Genomic DNA, 24,837 nt, shown 5'->3' with positions numbered 1-24,837 from the left:
TTCGAACTGAAGAAACAAAACATACCTGATTTTTACGGATGCATCGCAATGTTCTCTAATAATATCTATCAAAGTAACACAGCGACGTGTATATGTGGTTTATTTTTCAATACAAAATAAACCACCATTGTCAAAGTGTTGAAATAACTATTATATTTTGTATATAAATTAACCCACGTACTGAAATAATAGTCGGAGAGTTTTCTTGCTTAATTGGTAGTTTCTTTCCGTGGCCTTTACCTGTGGTTCTTGATTGGCAGGCGTATATTTAGATGGTCCCTAGACACTGTGTCTAGACACACTAAAAAGGCGTACCTCTTTTATTAAGATCACAGGGTATTGTGTGATAACCTCAAATCGTAATGGACTTTACCAGCTTTATTACTGTAAGTAATTCTGTAAAACCATTGATTAAGTAGACTTTCCCATCTAAAATCACAAAACTGACCAATTACGTAGTCCCAGAGAAAAGAAAATTATCACTTGGGTATCGTGAGTGGTCGTTTTTCCTCGAACGTATCCTACCAATAGGCCTAATAATATGCATTTTTTCTCTGGATTTAAAAAAAAATAAAAAAATACTATAACTCCATTTCGTTATATTGATGTAAATTGAAATATATTTAGTTAAATAGTTTATTATACTATCAAGTCATTTATGCTGTTTTACAAGTCAGGTTCATGAAAGCGAAGCGCCTTCTCGTAAATTAGAGCGTTTGTTTACACTGTGCATAATAGAAAATTGGACTTGAGCTGACGTCACTTCGCCCCAAGCTATACCACCGGACGTCATAAAAACGAAACAAAATGGCTCCCCCCAATTAGCAGGAATAATCTCGGGTTTTTTTAATTAATTCTAAAATTACGCGTTTTTCATTTGTTAAAGTGTCAGTATGTGTTGGTGGTCCGGGTATGCATCTTCCCAACACATAAGGCCCTTTAATGTAATGTAATATTAAAAAAAACCCATATATTATGTTAAATGTTTTAAAGAATGTGTGTGTGTGTGTGTGTGTGTGTGTATGTGTGTGTGTGTGTATGTGTGTGTGTGTGTGTGTGTGTGTGTTTGCGGTCACGGACATTTAATACATTAATAATTACATTTATAATGCGCTATATCTCATAACGGATATATGCGTTTATATTATCCTAAAGTTTTTAATATACTGGTCGAATCTGGACCCTTGAATTATTGGAGAAAAAACCCCAAAAGATAATGGAACGTGTATTCAAACACATTTATGCCATAACACACAAAAATTCTCGCTTTGAAAATGATTCCTAAGGAACTATCTTTTGCACGGAAGAGTTTAGTTTTACTTGCAAACGTTATACAGTTGTCAGAGAACCGGTGTACTCATTGGCAAGCACAATATTACTCTCTAAATACCATCCATAGACATTAGGTATTTTGACACTGAACATGACGAATTAGTGCGGCCGCCATCTTGTCCTGGAATCTTCTGGGTCTGGCAACATAACTAACTCATAAGACTTTCGTCAGACACGCACATCACACTTACCGATTTAAACGAGTAACTCAACGTGCAGGACATATGCGTGAATGGACACATATTTAAGTTTGCTCTGAGGGTGGTATAGTATGCACGTAAGTATGAAACTGGCTGCACACGTTGCTATGTAAATACATCTAACTTGATATTCGTTTCCATTATGACGCGTTATGTCTATGTACAAAATAGGCACAATGTGATACGATGTGTCGAACGGAGTAACCGAAACCTCGCTTGTGTGAAAATGTATCAGGTAACTTCCGAAATATACAAAACAAAGTTAGCAACATTATTAATTATTTCTCACACTTGTACCAAATGTTGCACCATTCGACTCAATAAAAAGAAGACATCCATTTTGGATTGTGTCGTATAGAACAAGCTAAGAGAAACGTACACCAAGGTATGTATATAATTTTCCTTCTGTTGTGTGCTCTTTTTTCGTTTTCTCCATCTCTTGCTTATCTCTTAACCCTTATCGTGCCGTTGACGTGTATACACGTCAAGCGTCATCACAATGACGTCACTTAGCATTGTTTTGAATTAAATATCGTTTTCTACAAAAACTATTGAATTTTTTATTTTAAAAAAAGTAAGGAAATGTCAATGAATAGTCTCAGAATGACATATCCAAATATTTAGTAAATTGTTGTTGTACATCTTATGTTTATTGAAAATAAAAATTACCCGTCAAATGGCGCGTGCTATTGTTTGCTACTGTTTTTGTGTTTTTTGTTAGTGGTTTCTTTATCTGTACATGTTGGCCATAATATACTATAATATGTGAACTACATTATGAAGAGTTGTATAGAAATGAAATAGTTCTAATTTTACGTGTGTAAAAAATGTGCCAACACATCGAATACTTTTAATCAGATGGCGTAAACAGATCTTCAGAAAGAGCCGGTCAGCCATTTCTATTTATAAACAACAGGTCATGTGACAGACCATTTCCCGCCACACAGTTTGACAGCAATCGTACACATTGTTTACATGTACTTCTGTAATTATTTTCATTAATAAATCCATTGACTTCTTAAAGTACAATACATGATATTCTGAAGATATATGTTTGCTTGAACAGTTATGTAAACAGTGTCATGTCGTGAATCACTGAATGTGCTTTCACAGCTTTGCATTCGTCGGTTGTTGATTTTCTTTTTCCTTCCCGCTTTTTCAAGAAAACTTATTACATGCACAATGACATTAATTACTACTCATTGGAAATATGTATAATTATTCTGTATTTAAAAAAAATAAAAATAAATAAATGCTACATTGCGTCCGATGGATTACAAGCTCTACTACTAGTAGTAGCCGTCTGCTGAGCTAGTCGGGGAATGCCATGACCTGCATTACTTCCAATAACCAATCAAAAAACTCTCTTGTCGCGCGTCACAAATAACAATTATTATGTGGCGGCAACTTGTTTCGTTGAAACAAATCGGTTACATTTTTACTGTTAAATAATTTAGAAAGATGACTATGTTATATCATTTATATATAATTTTGTGAATATAAACACAGTGTCTTATAATTATTTTTATACCGTGGATGACTCATTCAAACGATGTGTAGGATACATGTAGCCTATTCATGAAGGTAAGTGCTTCGATAAATTTACTGGTAGGCCTATGTCAGTATGAGTAATATGTGGCATTTACAGTAATATTTTGTTTCACATTAGGATGGGTAATCGCATGTATCATTAGTTACTATGGTAAGAAGTAACCCCCCAATTTTATTTTTAATTTTTAAGTCCACGTGCTCTAGTAGCTGTTGTGCAGGCAACGTACCAAAACATTGTTTACTTAGTGATATAAAAACGCTTTTAAAAAAATAATCGTAATAATGAAAGGTTGTATTGAGCATATAATAATCACTAAGCATGAAATGTTCATAAATAGTTATACTATATACCAAAGACAAATCGCGAAAACCTCAAAGCGTAGTTGACCTACATTAGCGTAATTTGACCCAGATAATGATTGGGGATTTCGGACATGACGTTTCGCGGGAAAAACTGTCGGTGATTTCTGCTACTTTCACTTCCGCTGTAAATATGTCAGAGGAAGTTGCGGATATTTATCATGATTCTGATAGCGAAGGAGAGTTCAAAGGATTCACTGAGGAGGACATTGTTGTAAATTTACGTGATTTATTGTTAGATAGGGCTCAGGAAATTGATATTTTGCATGATGATTTAGATGTACCTGAAGATTTACTTCTTGGCTGGTCCAAACAAGACTGTGATCCCCTTGTACCTCCCTTCACTGGTGAAGTGGGTTTCAAGGGGATTTTTTTCACATAATGTTACTTTACAAACAGTTGGTCCTGTTGATTTTTTTAGATTGTTTTTTGATGATTTTTTATTTGATCACATTGTGGATCAGACTAACATATATGCTGGACAGTATTTAGAGGCCAACCCCAACCTTTCTACACATAGTCGTGCACGCAGCTGGACTGCATTGACAGTTGATGAACTCAAAGTTTTTATAGCCCTGGTTTTGGCTATGGGGTTGGTCAGGAAGGGGGATGTGAATAGATACTGGAGTAAAGACACTGTTGTTTTGACCCCCTTCTTCTCGTCCACAATGTCTAGAAACAGATTTTTTTAATATATGGAAGTTTTTTCATTTGAACAATAATTCTGACTGTGTGCCAAGGGGATGTGCAGGACATGATCCCCTTTTTAAAGTGCGACCCTTTTATGACTTTTTGAACAAACAATTTCTTTCTACATACTCGCTGGACGAGCACATCTCCATTGACGAAGGAATGTGTCCGTGGAAGGGTCATCTGTCTTTCAAGGTGTACAGTCCTAACAAGCCAAACAAGCATGGAATAAAGCTGTACATGGTGAGGCATTAATTTTATTTATTGTACACTTACTTCTGCTGATTGGTATCTTTTACTTCAATTTTTTATTTTTTTTATTTTTAAACTTATGTATTATAATACTACATACATACTACATACATCTATCTCCATTTGGATAGTTATCACAAATGATAAGTTATATGAAGAATTTAGGCGCAAAACGCGATATATCCATTTTTAAATTTTCAGCAAAATTGAGTTTTAATCGGCGTATATCGCATTTTGATAAAAACAACAACAACAACAACGGGATTTACCCACTACAAAATGTAACATTGAAGTGTACTTTTAGACTACTAGTAAATACTTCACAGGCAAAATTAATCGACAAATACATGTATATAGGCACCCGATGACTTTACTAAATGCACTTTTTTAAAGGTGTGCGAGAGTGTATCGGGATACTGCAGCCAGATGGACGTCTACACAGGAGCGCTCCACCATCCAAATCCTGTCGAAGAAGAGGAGGCCTATGGAAAAAATTTCAATGCTGTCATGGGCCTCCTGCGCTCCTGTGGATTTCTGAACAAAGGTTATAAGGTAAACATTAGATATGTAAATAATCAATACATGCAAACATTGAAGGTACATTTTCCCTAACTCAAAAATCTACAAAAATGTCTATTCTGTACCAACAGTCTTGATATTTTGTTTTCATGAAAGGGTTTTTGATTAGTCCTAAAAAAGTATATGTGTGTTTCCTGTTTCTCGGCCTACCCTAATTTTATATAGGGACCCTAAACATTTTTGAAGCAAAAACAAAAAATGGAAAAGTTAAAAAATAATAATCTAGGTTCGGAACCCTTTGGCAGATTATGAGTTCTCGGTTTGATTCGATTGAAAAAAAAAGTTCTTACCTACCTACCCTATTTATTTCAAGAATGAAACCTGAAACACATTTTTTTTAGGCCTAATGTTGTACTTGACAGTTGCTATATAATGACTATTATGACAGTTAAATATATATTGATTAAATACCCAGGGTATGTTGTTGGAAAATAGCTATATGTTTTGTATTTTTGAGATAATTTGGCGAAATGTTTTGATCACCCATAGCTAGCCCAGATACCACTACTATATATTATCAATAATTAGTGACAGAATGCACAATCATGATTTTGAATGTTTTGTGCAAAAGTATATTTAAAAAATGCTTGTATGAGCTTATTATTATTTTATTTTATTTTTTACAATTTGTTGTTTTCTTAACAGATTTACTTGGACAATTACTTTTCAAGTCCCGTACTGTTCGACCATCTGGCTGCAGAGGACACTATGGCTTGTGGGACTGTGAGGCTTTCGCGGGCCGAAATGCCTCGCGCCTTGAAAGACAGAAAACTGGAAGCTGATGGAGTGATCTACCGCAGGCGGAGAAATCTTTTAGCACTCAAATGGAAGGATAAGCGGGAAGTCTCAGTCTTGTCGACGATGCATCGGGCTGAGATTGGATGCACAGCTCAGCGACGTAGTAGGTTGACACCGGTTGTCAAACCTATTGCAGTCCTTGAGTACACCAGGTACATGGGGGGTGTTGACAGATCTGATCAGATGTCACAGTACTTCAGTGTGCTGAGGAAAACAAATAAGTGGTGGAAGAAACTGACTCTTCAACTTCTTGCCATATTGGGTGCTAACACATTCATATTGTGGCAGAAGTTTGGACGAGGCGGTTTCAGTCACCATGACTTTGTTCTCTCCATTGTCAAGAGTCTGATCGAGTCTGCCAACACCGCACCTGTACCTGGTGCCAAGCGAGGGAGGAAGGCTGTTGGACCTGTTCCAGTCAGGCTGAATCCCTCTGCTGGCCACTTCCCCTGTAGTATCAAGCCTCAGCCTGGTGCATCAAACATGAAACCTCTTAGACGGTGTACAGTACACAAGGAGAGTGGTGAGCGAAAGGAGACGCGATATATGTGTGAGGTGTGTATGGAGCCCCTGTGTATCGAACCCTGTTTTAAGAGGTTTCACACGCTACAAGACTACAGACTTCCTGCTGAAGAGTAATGTGATATACATTTTGTAGTTAAATTTATTTTATACAAACATACTCCATTGCTTACAATTTTTATATACTACACTTGTACATTTGACCAAATTTACACTTTCATACTACTTTGTAAATGAACACTTTCACACTTTTCTAGATTCATATTTTTATATTAGTTTTGTAGGTGTTAATTTATAACACAATGTACATTCAAATACAATTCCTGAGCTCACAATTATCCTCCTCAAACTCCTTCAGCTCTCCTTCCTTTAAACATATTATTATGTATATATCATGTTTCAGGTTACTTCATTACAATTGTTTTATTATACATATTATTCTGCTTGTTGATGTTGTTGTTAATGTTAGTGTCATTTTCAAAAGAATATAAACTAATTTCAAATTGTGACTTGTTTTCATTTCAGTATCATGGTGGGCTTAAAGCATGCTTTCAACATTCACTAGTGTGACATCTTGATACCTATTGTGTGATGCACATGTTAAATACTGGATGAAATTTGAAAATGTGTAAAGAATGGCAACAAAAATTGTTGTCTATCAGTGTGTTCATTTGTTTGCAGTGGTTACAATTAAGGCGATGCCACACGATATGAGTGCCTCGTATAACAATAGCCGATTTCATTGGTTGCTATGCATTCTGCTATATTTTGTAGGAGACACTTATATCGTATGGCATTGCCTTTACATTTGTATACGTTTGCAATTGTGACCTGGTGAAGTATATCACTCTTCTTGTCCACAGGTAGAAGATTATGCCATCACTATACATTGATTTTACTGAAATAAACTCATTTGAAAGTGATTTTTTTTTTTTTTTGGGGGGGGGGGGGGGCAAATACTTTCAGTTCTGCATTGGTTACCATAGTCTATGACAGAAGTAACAATGATTTCCATTCTCTTATAAAGCTTGAAGATTATTATTATGTCACTATACATTGATTTCTACTCAAATTCATTTGAAACATTTTATAAATATAAAAATACATGGTTAGTTTCCAACTTTTGCATGGTAACAGAAACACTAATTTTCACTTTTTTATTGTACAGCTGGAATATTATTATTATGTCACAATACACTGATTCTTACTCAAATAAATGCATTTTAAACTAATATTTCAGGGTAGGGTATGTTTTGCTTTTTTGCATTGGTTACCATGGTAACAGAAGTAATAATTTTCACCTTTCTATTGTACAGCTGGAATATTATTATTATGTCACAATACACTGATTCTTACTCAAATAAATGCATTGTAAACTAATATTTCAGGGTTGGGGACGTTCTGCTGTTTTGCATTGGTTACCATGGTAACAGAAAAACTAATTTTCATTTTTTTATTGTACAGCTGGAATATTATTAGTATGTCACAATACACTGATTCTTACTCAAATAAATGCATTGTAAACTAATATTTCAGGGTTGGGGACGTTCTGCTGTTTTGCATTGGTTACCATGGTAACAGAAACACTAATTTTCATTTTTTTATTGTACAGCTGGAATATTATTATTATGTCACAATACACTGATTCTTACTCAAATAAATGCATTGTAAACTAATATTTCAGGGTTGGGGACGTTTTGCTGTTTTGCATTGGTTACCATGGTAACAGAAGTGATAATTTTCACCTTTCTATTGTACAGCTGGAAGATTATGATTATGCCACAATACAATGATTCTTACTCAAATAAATGTATTTTAAACTAATATTTCATGGGGAAAAAGTGTTCTGGTTTTGCATTGGTTACCATGGTAACCAAATTTAAAAATTTCATTAAAAAATGATAGGAAGTGAAAGGGCATATACTTTTCTGAAATTGTATATCATTTGAAGAACATACATAAAGTAATACAGAAAGTATAAATGTTTCTAGTCTCTAGCATTTTGTTGATAATTTGCAAAAATGTGTTAATGGTATTATGTGCATTTGATACTATTTTTCATTCAAAAATGCGTTGTCAACTTAATTTTTTCGTTAAATTAAGCAGTATGGTTAATAAATCATAACATAGACTGAAATATATAAAAAATAATTTAAAATTAATTACTGTTTTATTGATTGTTATTGACAAAAGTGTATATTGAAATTTGCACCTGTTACCATGGTAACATAAATAATTTAACTGACTATAAAATGTTATCTTAATGTAGGTAGATCATTATAGTATATGTGTGTGTGAGTTCATGTTAAAATGTCTATACATTTTAATAATATTGTTAGAAATGTAAAGTAGGTGAAAATTCTTTAAATTTCACAAAAAGAATGCGGCAGGATAAGGGTTAATTATAGTTTTTCTTTTTTATTACTGCGTTACTGTGACCTTGACATACACGACTTTATTTTTATAACATTGACTCTCTGTTTGATAATATGTCTTGTTCAAATGACTCCACATTGGTTGTGTTCCATTATTTACTACTTTCTCTTTATTGACCAAATTTGTCATACTATAGTGGTATAATCATTAAATCGACATAACGTGAAGTGTAGACACAGACAGGAGAGTAGATACCACAGCTGTTGGTATACCAATTGTGGGGCACTGGTTGGGATGGGGAATCCCAGTGGACCCACAGAGGTCGTTCAGTCATACAACCCAAGTACTCCAGGCGGGCTCTCAACCATTTGATGTCAAGACACACCCCCCCCCCCCCCCCCCCCCCCCCCCCCCACACACACACACAAGAAGAAGAAGGAAAGTTTCATTTGACTATGCACAATTATTTACGGTTTTATTGCCCACAAAGATCATAAGAGATGAAACCCGCTGCCGCCTCTCCATGGGCTGCACCTTTTATATACATTTTCCAGACAGTACATACCGCGTTCATTGTTATACTGATGGCTGTGACTCGCGCACCCCAGGCGATCACACAAACGACTGACTTAAATCCTGGCTCTTCCCGGAACACAACATATTAACATATTGGCATCATACTAGCCCGAATACTCTGCCGTTCGAGAGCTAGGCGAACATTTAAATGATTAGGATGGCTCTCTGCCGCCAGAGTTAACTCCATAGCGAAAAGACGGAATTCCTGCCTACCACCCGGTAGGCACAGATACTACAACAACAACCTTATGTTTTACGCTAAATGCCATTACTTTGATAATGTCGAATTCCGACAGCACCCCCTTTCAAAAATGTTCCGGTTAAATACGTAGAGCGATCATAACCGTCCAAATGTTTGTCTAGCGTCATACATGTCGACCACAAAGGTCACAAGAATGGAATCTTACCGATGAAGCAGCAAGGGATAATTGATTGCAGACTATTTAAAACTTGCTTTAATTTTGTACTTGTTTAAAACAAAAAATGTCTTGTGAAAAATGCGTTTTTGTTAATAGATCCCCTCAAAACCCGAACGCAGTTGTCACGTTTGCAAAATGTGAAGAATGCCTTTTGTTTAAATGAGGTCCAACATAGATAGCTTGACGTTCCCTATTGAATGCCTTTTGTTTAAATGAGGTCCAACATAGATAGCTTGACGTTCCCTATTGAATGCGTTTTGTGAAAATGAGGTCCAACATAGATAGCTTGACGTTCCCTATTGAATGGGTTTTAAATATCCCTATGCCGCGAGAATGAGCATGTTACATTACAGAAGTAGTTTGCAGTTAAAACGAACATAATCTAAATATGGATTAGAAGGGATATTCGAAAAAAGTGTCAAAGGTGGACATCGTTGATTATTCCTTGTACCCTCCACATCTTAACACAGTAATCAACTTTTGTTGCAAATTTTCAGCATTTCCCACTATTTTACTTTCCTTGAGATAGGATACATTGTTCATAAATGATTAAATATGTCACATGACTGTGTCTGTATCTCTGGCTGTCCCAGTCGATGTATCTCACATGCATACAGATTTCTCACGCATATATTGTTGTATCAATATTTACATTTTGCCTGTAAAACTCTCATTTTGGCGAAACGTGAACATAAAGATTCATGATTGCCTTGTTTTTGACGTCACAATATTAAGGAATACTAATTTTAGCATTCAGATAATTACGAGTTGTTTGTAGTTAGGAATGCCATGTGAGTAATCTCCTACACTTATATTACTTTTCTTTTGTTACGTGTGTATGTACCTACGTACGTTCGTTCGAACGAACGTACGTGTGTGTGTGTGTGTGTGTGTGTGTGTGTGTGTGTGTGTGTGTGTGTGTGTGTGTGTGTGTGTGTGCATATTTGTATACGTGTGTGAGAGATAGAGACAGTGACAAGCAGAGAGAAAAAAAAGAAAACAATTCACACAGAGAACAGACAACTAAATAAAAGGCGATGTATTGAAATAAATTACAAAACTATTTAAATATGTGTTTTTGTTATTTCTAATCACTATAGTAATAAATATTATACTTTAGTATATAGTATTTGTGAAATATCTTAAAATATCAGTGAAATAAAAGTGTTATCAGTCACTCAGTGACGATAATACATTTTAGAGTGAAACTTTTCTAAAATGTGTTATCGTTACTGTAGAAAGTGTTATCTTCACTGTAAGAAAGCCGGAATTATTTTGCTGCTGGCATTTTAAAAATAAAGGTAAATTGCCAAATGTTGTATAACAAATAGAAAATGTAATGTTTGTGTCAAATATGATTTATATCTCATCGAGTGAAGTTTGCAATCATATCTCACAATTCGCATTTGCACGACGAGTGTGATATGATTGCAAACTTAACGAGATGAGATATAAATCATATGTCACAAAAAAACATTAAATATCCTCTATGTATATACAGAAACCCGGACGAACAATAATGAAATGTGTGGTTTTGTGTTTGGGACTGGCCTTGATGATCGAAGGAGCATTGGGACTTGATCACACAGACGTGAGTCAAATTTCATATTTTTGTGTTCACGGCTGCATTTGTTTGGTTCTGTGTGTTCGTATGTCTGTTTGCCTTTTTCCTGTATGATAAACATGAACACAGAGTCAGATAATAAGACAAATATATATATATATATATATATATATATATATATATATATATATATATATATATATATATATATATATAAATGTATGAGAGAGAGAGTGAGAGAGAGAGAGAGAGAGAGAGAGAGAGAGAGAGAGAGAGAGAGAGAGAGGGGGGGGGGGGCAATCGAGTGAGACACGCATGCACATGCATATGTCGATAGGCAAGTCCGTACGTCTGATTTGTGTCACACATAACAAACTAAGTAAATAAATAATAATCTGCATCCACGCATGCATGCACGCACACATGTAAATACGTTCGTGCATATAATAGGCCTACATTTTATACCCTGTTCCCATGTATTTGTATATTTGCATGTACAATTCAAACAAGACATACATACAATATATAGATATGCATATAGCGATGCATACATCATATATAAATGGATTCATACGTACATACATGCATGTACGAACATCATCTATTATCTGAACATTCTTTGTGTCAAATGATTAGCATGGTTATCTGAGAACTGCGTTTTCAGAGAACAGTGTATATGTATACACATGTATATGGTTGAAACGTCTGTAGGAACGACTGGATGCATAAATGAATGTTGATATATTTTATGAAAACAAAGTTCGTAGATTAAAAGCCATAATGTTCGTATCTTTTTGAGGGCGAAGTACCTTTACCTGGATATAGATAAAACAAATATATGGTACTGGAAACTAATTGAACAGATGCAAAACAGAAAAATGTGAAATTACCTGTCATAGTTAGAGGGTTACGTCTTCAAAACTGTCGAATATTTCTTTACAAAATGTAAGCTGTTCACATAGATTGTGGTAACATCTACATTTTAGTGGAACTTTGTAACAACCGTTTATGACGGGAGAAAAGTCAACGGAGTTTTAGGAATCAATCGGCGTAGTATGCTGATGATACCGGATGCTGTGACAGATCCATCTAAATGCAACAGAAGAACCATTAATAACCACGACTTTGAAAAGGCAAGCATTTTGTATTCTTATTTATTTGAATTATAATTGCGCCATAACCATTGCTACGCATTTAAATAAACGTTAACTTATACATTATTATTTCACTGTGAAATGGTTTATTTTTATGATTTTTGTTTATTCGTGGATTCATAAATAGTATTATAAATTCGCGAATTCATCTGTCCATCTCTCTCTCTCTCTCTCTCTCTCTCTCTCTCTCTCTCTCTCTCTCTCTCTCTCTCTCTCTCTCTCTCTCTCTCTCTCTCTCTCTCTCTCTCTTTTTCTCTCTCTCTCAATAGATAGATAGACAGACAGTACGACAGACAGAGAGATATATAAAGAGATAGATACATATATAGATAGACAGACAGACAGACATACGGACAGACAGACAAACAGACAGACAGACAGATAGATATACAATAAATCCCCTTAAAACCTGACCCGTGTAAACAGGAATTCCCTCAAAACCGGATGTTTTCCACAGTCCCTTATTAAATATCGGTACATAATGTAACCTCTCTAAAGCGGATAGCGTTTTGCAACAAGACTTTTACTTAGTCCCGGCTTGCACGACTTCTCTGTATATTTTGGCTAAAATCTTGAGGGAAACTGCCTCACTAAATCAGTTATATATGAAGCTGCAGTGCATACCACTAACACACTAAGCAAGACATACATAGGCCTCACATATACTACTCAAAAGAAGTTAAGGGTAAAAAATATTTGTGCAAATAAAAATAAGCTAATATGCTAAAATTGTGACGACTAATGACAAATTATTTATTTGATGTCTCAAGAACAGAAAACACAAAACAAAAAACCTTTGCTTGGAAACTAGTTTACTACCCAAATGGATAAAGTCATGCACCCCCAAAAATGATGTTCACATATGTAGTAGAAGCGTCAGTAACGTTGGCGCATGCTGTTAACCAGGCGTTGGAAATAACGTTGAGGAATCGCTTGCCATCCTGCAACTAATTGCTGAGCCAGTTGCTGGAGGTTGACGGCAGGGGCGTGATGTGATCGAACTGGACGCCCTCGTTCATCCCACGCATGTTCAATGGGTGACAAGTCTCGTGAATATGCAGGCCAGTGCATATGCTGAACGTTCTGCTGCTGCAGGAAGTCGGTCACCACCCTGGCACGATGAGGTCTTGCGTTGTCGTCCTGGAACCAAGCTCCTGGTCCAATCCGCTGCAGAAGTGGAATTACAAAAGGTTGAGCAATCTCTCTGAGATAACGCTGACCAGTCAAATTTCCATTAATGATATACAGAGGGGTTCTGTGATTCATGGATATGCCCGCTAACACCATTACACCTCCTCGTCCAAATGGTAGATGTTGAACAACGTTAACATCAGCAAATATTTATCCTTGACGACGGTAAACACGAGCCCGGCCATCATTGAACTGGAGCAAGTACCGTGACTCATCTGTGAAATAATGTCTCTGCCCATTGCCCACGGTTCCGCCGGATATGACGTCTGCACCAATCAAGGCGAGCCCTTCTGTGACGGGCAAGTAGCTGTGGTCGGACTACAGGACGCCAACATCGCAAACCTTGGTCTCGCAGATGATTCCTAATGGTCTGGTCAGACAAAATGTTGCCTGTAGCAGCTCTGAGTTGATCACGAAGACGCCGTGCGGTCACAAAACGCTGTCGCAACGCCGTTATCACCAGGAAAGGGTCTTCTCCTGCTGTTGTTGATCGTGGTCTTCCAGAACGGGAGCGATTCTGAATAGCATTAGTCGTCCTGAACCTCTGCCAGAGTCTACCGATAACACTTTGGCTTACATTTAGACGGTGAGCCACAGATCTTTGAGTGTCTCCATCTTGTAGCCAGCCAATGGCCCTTCCCCTGTCTTGCAAACTGAGTTGTCATCGAACCATCTTTAAATTTAAAGTGATGATGAAAGGAAAATGCTCAACCCTTTTATTGCTAAAATTGGCATGCATTGAATTACACTCATGCTAAGCACGTGCAATTGGTGCACGAGCTGTTACGCGTGGGTGCATCGAGGCAGGTTGTCAGTTTAGTCTGACTATGTTTTTGCTTCAAATCCATGAAAAGGAAATCTGGGTTAACTTAAAAACTGTCTAAAGATAAGGGCAATGATTGCATGCCCCTTAATAATGTGATGTCTTTAGTCCAAATGACAACACAAAGGTTAATATTCTAACCCTATCTGGCCTAAAAAAAAAACATACTTCAAACAATTATCAAAACGTTCCTTTGACCCTTAACTTCTTTTGAGTAGTATATATATATATATATATATATATATATATATATATATATATATATATATATATATATATATACATCGTTAAAAGTGTATGTTTATATATAGATATATAGATATATATATATATATATATATATATATATATATATATATATATATATATAGATAGATAGATAGATAGATATACATATGTATATGCTGTTTAACAACACCCCAGCACGGACAATACATCATCGGCTATTGGGGTGACATAGAGAGAGAGAGAGAGAGAGAGAGAGAGAGAGAGAGAGAGAGAGAGAGAGAGAGAGAGAGAGAGAGAGAGAGAGAGAGAGAGAGAGAGAGAGAGTTATGTTCGTGGGCATATCCAATTAAGGTTCAAGCAGGCTGTCCTGTGCACCTATTTCAGCTTTCTGGACTGTATATCCAGGACAGTGAGTTAGTGGTTAGTTAGAGAGAAGTCAGTGTAGTGGTCATACACCTACCAACTGAGTCGTTGCATTTGAGTGGAAGCCGGTGCTGTGAGCCAAACCCAGTACCTACCAGCCTTGTGGTCGCATGCTGTATCACTACATCAAAAAGGACGGTGGTAGACAGATAGGCAGATAGGCAGGCATACTATAATGCATCTTAGTTCAAATAAATATCTCAAACACTTTTATAAATATAAAAGTAAATCTTATGTATTTTTGATCAGCGTTTTGTTGCTATGAAAGACCCAGTTAAACGAGAATGTATGGTGAAGCCACTTGGGAAAAGAGAAACATACGAAGAAACAAAAAAGGCTTTGGACAATGGGGTAAGTTCCAAAGAAATATCAGAAGAATAAAACACTTAAGTTGGGCCCAAAATCATAGAAGTCTTCTATTTGGACGCTAGATGGTAACAAGCTTCTAAATATAAAAGCTCCACCTCGTGACCAACACATGTCAGTTCCTTATAATCATGTCAATTTCAAGGTGAATGTTACTAGTTGTTGATCATATAATTATAACGAATACTCAAGAAAATGGTTTTGATACTCAAGAACGATCTGAAGCCTCATTTCTGGAATCTCATACATTTACATAAACATATTTATGCAATAACCTATCCTAAATTATGCTATTCATGTGTATAGGCTATTTGTTAACTGCTTAGAGAAAACTCAATGTAAATTTACAAATGCCCAGACCATATGTCCCACGCCATATAACCGTAAGTAAAATGTGTTGAGTGCGTCGTTAATTAAAACATTTCATTCCTTCCTTTTGGTGGTTGTTGTTGTTTTGTGTTTCTTTTGTTACCGATTAACTAGACGAGGTTGATATTTTACATATGAGAAAACATGAGTAGCGAATTCGTTTTATCCTATAACACTTCTAAAATAACATTTTAATGAAATTTTTAGTAAATCACAGTACTAAAGTCGCCGCCATCGGTAATATGACGTCATCGCGATTAGCACAAATTAGCTTGACGTCACGCATTTTAATTTAATCTTTGAAAACGTTATGCTCAGATATACAGGCCATGATGGCTTGTAAACAAATGACCCATCCACAGCATCACGTTATTTAGATACCTTGCAGATGTTACCGGGTTAATACTCTAAATTATCACATGGGTTTATGACATGGATATCATGAGTAAGTTATTGGATAATATATATATATATATATATATATATATATATATATATATATATATATATATATATATATATATATATCGTCCTATGTTCTTATATTAAAAACAATCAAGTAATTATTAATACACTTCTACTACAGTAACGTCATAATATGTATGACGACATATTTAGCAGTTATTTAACAGTTATTCGTTTCTGATGATGGAATGAAAGATGTAAAAGGTTAATTATACATTCTCATTTCTATTAATATCATTTTATCATCATGTTCAGGATCTGTAGTAGATTCAAAAGTAGTCTAAAATTAGCAGGTTAATGCATAGAAAAATTGCCATAAGAACAGACATTAGACCACTAACTGAACATATTGAAATTGTAAAGTACAAAGTCACATTTCTAGTATAAAAAAGATAATAATAATAGTGCATAGGCCTAAATGCATTTCTTAGCAATTTTGTTGAATTACTATAAAGACAAGGTTGTTAAATGATCTAACATTGTATATTTTTAATGTTACTAAGTGATTAAGATATGTTTAACTTTACATTAAATGAAGGAATGTCATTAAGTCCATGTTGTGTATTAGTTTGTAATTCGTGTATCCAAAATGTTTGCCTTACTAGGCGGTGGTTTTCATCGTTGCCAAATAACTGTTCATTTCGGGTAAAAGAAACGTTTGATATGGAATGACAATTTGTATTAAAGTGGGTATTAACTAAGGTAGATTTACATGGATATAAATTGATGTCGCTACGATGTCCATTAATTAGTAATTCCTGTTTGTCCTATATATTGTATACCGCATCTTTTTGCAAGTGATAAGATAAATAGCACTTGAAAAACAGCATGTCATTATATGTTTTATGATAGACACACGTCCAGTTTGACTGCTTTTAAAGTGTTGTTTTTTCGCTCAAGGAATGTGTCATTATTACATTTACTTTTTTATTAAAATCATTAGATTGTAGTTTAGAATGGACAAGTATGTCTTTAAGATTTAGGGACCTTTTAAAAGCAACAATTGGTTTGCTTTGTGTTAGTATTTTGAGTTTACTTGACTGTTCGGTATTTTAAAAATACCTGTGTAATGTGTGACCAATATTTTGTAGGAATGGGATGTATGTTACGACGAAAGGTACTATTTGTTTTTGTTCAGAAGTAGATGCAATACTTATTGTGTTATCTCTACGTTTGGTTGTAATGCAGTGAAGGTATCCCGAAAAGCATATATGAAACTTAAAATTAAATTCAAATGAACTTCTTGTGGAATAGATCATCGTAATATTGGGTCCCCTAAACATGTTGGTTGCATTGCAATAAAATACAAATAGTTTATGAAACAATTGGTGATTTAGGAACAATGTTTTAATAATGTATTTTCATGATGGTCAGTTGCCATAGGCTGTAAAACAAATTATATACGAAATTATAGTGCACGTGCATACTGTTGAACTAAGACATATTGTTAAATAAACACACGTAAACAACAGTGATGGCTACTGGTGATATGAGGCTTTAACAGTTGTTACTTTGTTCAAGAGTGAATTCATCCAGAGTATGGAACACTGGGCAATGCCCGACAGCCCGTTACCGAAGAACCGTGTGAAGAGAGAGATTGGAAGTATGTTGGCCGACTTCTGTTCAGATTCTGCTCTTTTCATGCTCAAAAGAGGTAAACTCCAAAGTATGAAAGCATAAGTATGGTTTCAAAGATAGCCAAGAAAAGACTTATACTGCCTCAACATCAGTTAATCTTACCGATTACTAACGATGGAAGCGTTATATTTACACCCTTCCCTACAAACAAGATATTACGCCAGCTTTTCACCACATATGCCAGTTTTGAGAGAAACATGCAGGTTTTCGTGTTACTAGTACGTAAGACAATAGATCTGATGACAAGCATTGTACATCATTTTCGTTTATTTCCTGTTATCATTTAATGTTAATATAAATGAACAACAGAAGTCACAATACGTCATGTGTAAGAAACAAAACTCTTGGTTATAGTACTGTCACTCGGATCTTCCAGTAGAGTGTGTGCTTTGTCAGATTACTTCAGTGTGTGTTAATAGAACCTGTACTCCCCATGTATCAGGCCCATGGACTCAAGGACCCTTATTTATTTGGCATATTCTAACATATATCCATGTAATGATATATAGAGGCCATAATATACCCAATAAAACTACCTGCAATTCACGAGGCAACAATTAAAGTACATTGTGATTTGATTGCTCGTAAATTATTAGTATAGTATGTGACTAATTGGTCTGATTAGCAAACTACGCGGAGACCAAGTTAATGTCTAAATGACACACGTCATATTACGATCTAATTCTTACTGTGCATGTACAAATAAATAATATATAAACTGTATTTTTACAAAGTTGAAAATGTATCACTGTGAAAATATACATGTTTACGCTGTTAATCTTTCTAGCTAAAGAAACTCAATTGATACGAAGAAAGCGTTGTTTCCTGTGTCTCTGGTGTAAGGGTACTGTTATACCTGAGTACTGATTTAAGACAATTGTTGGGGGTATACAGTCTTGGACGTCTGGGACAGAAAACAACATATAATGATGGATTAACCTCAGCAGCTGAAAATCAAAATAAATATACAGCTGCCATTACAATAGTTTGTTTACGATCTGTTGTTTACAGAGGGGTCGGATTTGACAGGTTTTAATGTAATAATGTGTGCGTGTCTGTGTGTGTGTGCGTGTGTGTGTGCGCGCGCGTGCGTGGGTGTGTGTGCGTGTGCGCGTGCGTGTGCGTGCGTGTGTGTGTGCGTGCGTGTGTGTGTGTATATGTGTGTATGTGCGTGCGTGTGTGTGTGTGTACGTGCGTGTGTGCGCGCGTGTGTGTGTGTGTGTGTGCAATATAATCTAGTTGGGTCGAACTCGGAAGGGTCGAATACACAACGACTCTCGAAAACAAAAACGAAGTCCCGAGTTACACTTTATTAATAGAAAGGTTAGATGGAACTACCCGATGGGTCGAATACTTTCTCGAGCACCGACGAGGTTCGAGACAACTGGATTAAATTATATATATATATATATATATATATATATATATATATATATATATATATATATAGATATATATATATATCTGTGTGTGTGTGGTGTGTGCGTGTGTGTGTGTGATTTAACAAAACAAAAAACTGGGGTGTGAACAAAGTACGTACTCCTAGAGAAAGGGCATGTTACATTAACAAGTACAAAGAGCGTACGTGGGTTTTAATCACAAAGGACGCTCCACAGATCAATTATCACTCCATGATATAAAATACTTTAGATCCTGAAATTAAGGCGTCCCTAAATTAATGAGAGTAACGGTGGGCAGACTAAAATGCGACAAAACATAGAAATAAATGCATCATATTATTAATGTGAATAACACGAACTCGCATTTTTCCTACTAATATTATGATCGCATTAATTTCAGGATCTACAGTAAACACAATTATTGCTTCGAGTTGTGTCTAATATGAGAGCGAGTCAGGTTTAGTAATGAAGTGTACATAAAGTGTACATGGAAGGGAGGGGGTTCAGTCCCAGATGTGTACTACTTTATTTGCAGTTTTAGTGGAAATTGGTGTATCTAATGATACTTTTCAAGCATCAGATTTATACCGACAACCTAGTCCTAAAAAAAACCCAAAGTCTCTATTTCTATTATTTGCATTCTTTTTTTTTCTTTTTTTTCAGATAATCACTACTGAGTTACCCAAAAACAGAAAACAAATAAGCTGTATAATGCATGATGGATGTTATTAGCAGAAAATAAATTTAACTAAAATAAAAAAAAACCCCACTAAATCGGTTTGGTGTGTATTTTGTATATTATGTTCATAAATATTGAAACCCATCTATTTAAAACAAGCAAACATTGACACGGATACAAAAAGAAATGAAACAAAATTCATGGAACAATTATATGTTCTACATAACCAGAAAAAAAGGTAGTGACACCACTTGAGCACATTGATGAATTAATGGATGTCAAATATTTGGTAATTATAACATGTAGCCTTCGGATGAAGGCCACTGCACGTGTTTTCATTAACAGCAAGAACTCGTTTACACACACTCGTTGACGCCTAATGGAGACTAAATGAAAAAGTACACTAATTAGAAAACTATCACATTTTATATATGTATTTAAACACCCTTGATCTCAAACATGCACCCCATCCCACATACTCGTACCCCCAACCCCGAATGTTTAAGATTTTGTTTTAAATATCCATACGCAAACAAAAGCCATTTAGAAGTTTACCAAATTTACCATATGCATGTACTAGTCTCTCTCTCTCTCTCTCTCTCTCTCTCTCAATTACAAAACACTAGAAGCACTGGGCTACTCCAATTAATAAGGCAGCAAGGGATATGTTATATGTACTCTCCATAGACAGGAACGTACGCATCACGGCATTTGATATACCAGACGTGATGCACTAACAATGGACGAGCAAACACAAAAAGGCGGTTTATGTTGATACTGTTTAAACTTGTTTATTCTGCGCTTAGTGTGAAATAGAGTTGCTTACAGCTTATTGTTATTTATCTTCATCTGCAGCGACGTACACAGAGCAGTGATGTTTTACTGCTGATGCTGAAAAAAGAGAGATAATAATAATTAATAATTACATGTGAATATATTAAAGGGGCAGACCCTAGTTTTAGCTCGTAAAAATGGACACTAAATGTAGTTAATCTACAAACCTGTAACACATATGGATATGGTTATAAAAGAAAAAAGTTAAAGTCTGTGATGTTTACTTTAAATGGGGAAATACCGTCTAAAAATAACTAGAGCTTGTCTCCATAACCATTACTTCTCAGACTTACGTGCATTTTTAGAATTAAGAAAAAATGCATTTGAGGGTGTTACCAAAACTTGGATGACCAGATCCACTTCAGGGGTACAAAAATGAATATTCTAAATAATAACATGTAAGTACTTCTAATTTAAATTATCAAACAGCGGCTTTAATAGTGAAAAATACATCGTAGTGTTTACAAATTAGGGTTCGTCGCTTTAATAACTAACAGAAACCAGATTGTAACACAAATAACATAACACGCACGCACCTAGACGAGCGTCGATGAACGACATTTCTTGTTTTCTGCAATATCTTTTACGATCGTCACAGGCTAGTGCACCTTTGAATCTGCTACTGAACTTGATTATAAAGTGAAATTAAAACCAGCCAAGTTGCAGACCAATATTTAAGGACCACTATGAGTATAAGTATAATGGCCCGGAGGGAGGGTGGATATTTGAGGGCTCTTGAAACATGTCCTCAGATCAAATAAAAACTATTTACATTTTATATAAAATGTTTGCTTTTTGGCTAAAACAACTATAAGTTAACTCCCTTGAATAGTGTACGTGTTTGTGGGTTGGTAGGGGGAACACAAGCACATTTATTATTATTATTATTATTTTGTTACATTATAGTATACAAAATTCAAGGTTTCAAGGGCGGGGGGGGGGGGGGGGGGTAGAACCGCCAGGAGCTTGTTCACCAGTTCTGCCACAGTACATATTCCACACTAACAAATACAACGTATCCTGCTTATAGAAAGTTTGTTTTGTTTCACGACACCACTAGGGCACATTAATCATCGGCTATTGGAAATCAAACATATGGACATTTTGACACAGTCATACATTTTTGCATTAGTAGCAAGGGATCTTTTATATGCACAATCTCAGACAGGATAGCACATACCTCGACCTTTGATATACCAGTCGTGGTGCACTGGCTGGAACAAAAAATAACCCAATGGGCCCACCGACGGGGATCGACCCCAGACCGACCGCGCATCAGTGGGGTTGGGATGCACAAACACATCGTTGGTATTTTATATATAATAATAATATAACAAAACAAATATGGGTTTCCGGCTAAAATTCCTGTAATTCTGCTCACCTTGGCTGCTACGGCACAGATTCTACAGTTACGAGTACAGCTCCTCGATCGTCGAGTGCGGCCCAGGGTATCTTCAAAGATATCATGATAGACAACATATGTAGTGAAAACAATATCTCACACCCCCCCCCCCCCCCCCGACTTTTCAACTTATGTCAAAACTGATGGAGAAGATGACAAATACAGAAGAAGAACAACAACAACAACAACTACAACAAAACGAAAAAGAGTGGGGAGAAGAAGAAAGAGATGAAATGAAGAAGAAAAGGAAGGAGAGGAAAAAGAAGGAGAAGAAAGAAGAAGAAGAAGTGCATAACGTTTTGACTCTGTGGCAATTTAAAGTTGGAAACATACATCGAAGAAACGAATGAATGAATGAATGAATGAATGAATAAATGAATGTTTATCTACATCATAGAACAAAAAATACATCGGCTATTGGGTGTATACTACCAAATCAAATCCCATAGACGACAATAGTAAAATATGTAGCTAAACCTCCTACCTGCAGGGTATCATGTCGACATAAACGCCACGGATATAAATACTACCATCCCTCAATGTTAAAGTGAATGAGAAAAAAATGGGGGTTAAGCTGCTCATTTTTGAGATAATGGGTAGTTCCGCACAAAATTCGATTACTTGTTTTACAGGTACCCTATACACGTTTCAAGCACAAGAGTACTTGACACAGTGATACTAGATAAACTAAAATTGCATACATAGTTTGTCCATATGAAACTATTATTTTTGTTTTTTTTTAAACCCAACACACTAACATTTATCACCAATCACAGGACTTGTGGTGTTCACTGCTCTATCAAAAGTTCGGTGCTCCTCGAACTTTGACCCAGCCGGAAGTTATTTGGCTTAGTATTGAGCGTCAAACTGTGATAACTGTATCAATGAGGTGAGATCAACTGTATGCATCTAACAATGCATTACAATGAACTTACAAAGCTTGTTTCTAGTCCTACTCTCGTATATTTACAGAGGTTAAACACGTATGTGATTTTTTTTTTAAAACAGGTTTGAAGTTTTGGCCGATTGTCTTTAAAGAAAAATGTCAACACAATTGGACTAAACCTTAAAAAATCAAGACAAATTAAACCTCATAGACGTCAGTATAGACCGGCAAACACATTTTTTAACTTTAAGTCTCACCATGTATACACAGGTTTAAAACATTGAAATGCAAAAATACAGGAATAAAAGTGCACAAGCCACGCCATACGGAATTACGAGAGACTGACATTAAAATAATACCTTAAATAATAATAATAATAATAATAATAATAATAATATCTATATATATATATATATATATATATATATATATATATATATATATATTATATATTATATATATATATTATAATATATATATATATATATATATATATAATATATATATCCCTATATTAAAAGTTAAAAACTAGAGACATCATTTTCTAACCATATTAAAATATAAATAATACAAATTTAAGAATACATGTAGCAACAACGCATCGATTCAATCAACATAACACCATATATATGTATGTATGTTCCCATCCCCCCAACTTTAACTTTAGTTTGGCTGTAACAAACGTGCAGAATTGTGACATTCGCTCTACCTCTTTTCAGCATGTACACATCTGAGTCAGAACAGAAGTCGGCCAAGAGACTTCCAACCTCTCTCTTCACCTGATCCTTCTTCAGAGATCTTTTAGGGATAATCCAGTTTTCATCGGTCTGCATCATTTCTTTCTTGAATAAAGAAAAAATAAGATATGTTATAATATTTCAGTCAATACACGATTGAAAGACAATGAATCATCCCTCCATCCATCAATACATCTAACAATACATTTATGATATGAAATAACGTTTGTAAGCTAGAAACTAACTTTTAGCCATAGGTACTGTACATTTTTAAGACTATCATATTTATAGTCCTTGTTATATATACATATACAGCATCATCATTATCATCATCATCGTCATCGTCATGATCATCGTCATCATCATAATCGTCGCCGTCATCATCATCATCATCATCGTCATCTTCATTGTCATCCTCATTATTATTATTAGTAGTAGTAGTAGTAGTATTAGTAGTAGTAGTAGTAGTAGTAGTAGTAGTAGTAGTAGTGGTAGTAGCAGTAGTAGTAGTAGTAGTAGTAAATACTTTATAACTAAAATTATTGTTATTAAAATTACTAAAACATTTTTTAGTAATAGTAGTAAATGATTGTATTTATATTATATTTATGTTTTAAATATTCATATTTTAAAATTCATATATTAATACGCATCTATTATGATAATACTAATAAAGAGAATATGTAAATTTTATTTAGGCAATGTTCGTTTAAACTGAGTACATACTCCACTGTCAATGATCCTTTTCGTTTCTTCATATGTCTCCTCTTTCACCAAGAGGCTTCAGCCAGCACGATCGCTTTACTGGGTCCTTCATGGCAAACGTAACCCTGGAATGTAGTACACGCTTTGAAGAAACAAACAAATGAAAGTTTTTGCACATATTACTAGAATTATATACTACCATCTAAACAGGTGGCGTATCCAATGAAATTACACAATATGATATTTGTTTCAGATCACGGAATATCAGAATTTCATAACTTTGCAAAATTAGATGCAAATAAATGTAATGAATCGGGG

At 35.3% G+C, this 24,837-nt stretch overlaps 2 protein-coding genes across 2 annotated transcripts; both read left to right on the top strand.

Moving 5' to 3' along the window:
• The first annotated feature begins 1,898 nt into the window (after positions 1 to 1,898).
• On the top strand, positions 1,899 to 20,001 carry LOC121386367. Its single transcript, XM_041517251.1, has 7 exons — positions 1,899 to 1,917; positions 11,157 to 11,246; positions 12,206 to 12,352; positions 15,288 to 15,389; positions 17,760 to 17,892; positions 18,664 to 18,732; positions 19,940 to 20,001. The coding sequence occupies exons 2-7, from the start codon at positions 11,175 to 11,177 to the stop codon at positions 19,951 to 19,953; spliced, it is 537 nt and encodes a 178-aa protein (XP_041373185.1). The 5' UTR covers positions 1,899 to 1,917; positions 11,157 to 11,174; the 3' UTR covers positions 19,954 to 20,001.
• LOC121385939 (piggyBac transposable element-derived protein 4-like) lies at positions 4,296 to 6,401 on the top strand. The gene is made up of 3 exons (XM_041516734.1): positions 4,296 to 4,376; positions 4,779 to 4,937; positions 5,610 to 6,401. The coding sequence occupies exons 1-3, from the start codon at positions 4,296 to 4,298 to the stop codon at positions 6,399 to 6,401; spliced, it is 1,032 nt and encodes a 343-aa protein (XP_041372668.1).
• Positions 20,002 to 24,837: the final 4,836 nt, after the last annotated feature.

This window comes from Gigantopelta aegis, chromosome 12 (genome assembly GCF_016097555.1).
Source record: "Gigantopelta aegis isolate Gae_Host chromosome 12, Gae_host_genome, whole genome shotgun sequence".
Lineage (NCBI taxonomy): Eukaryota > Metazoa > Mollusca > Gastropoda > Neomphalida > Peltospiridae > Gigantopelta > Gigantopelta aegis.
This window is presented reverse-complemented; position numbering and strand designations above follow the sequence as displayed.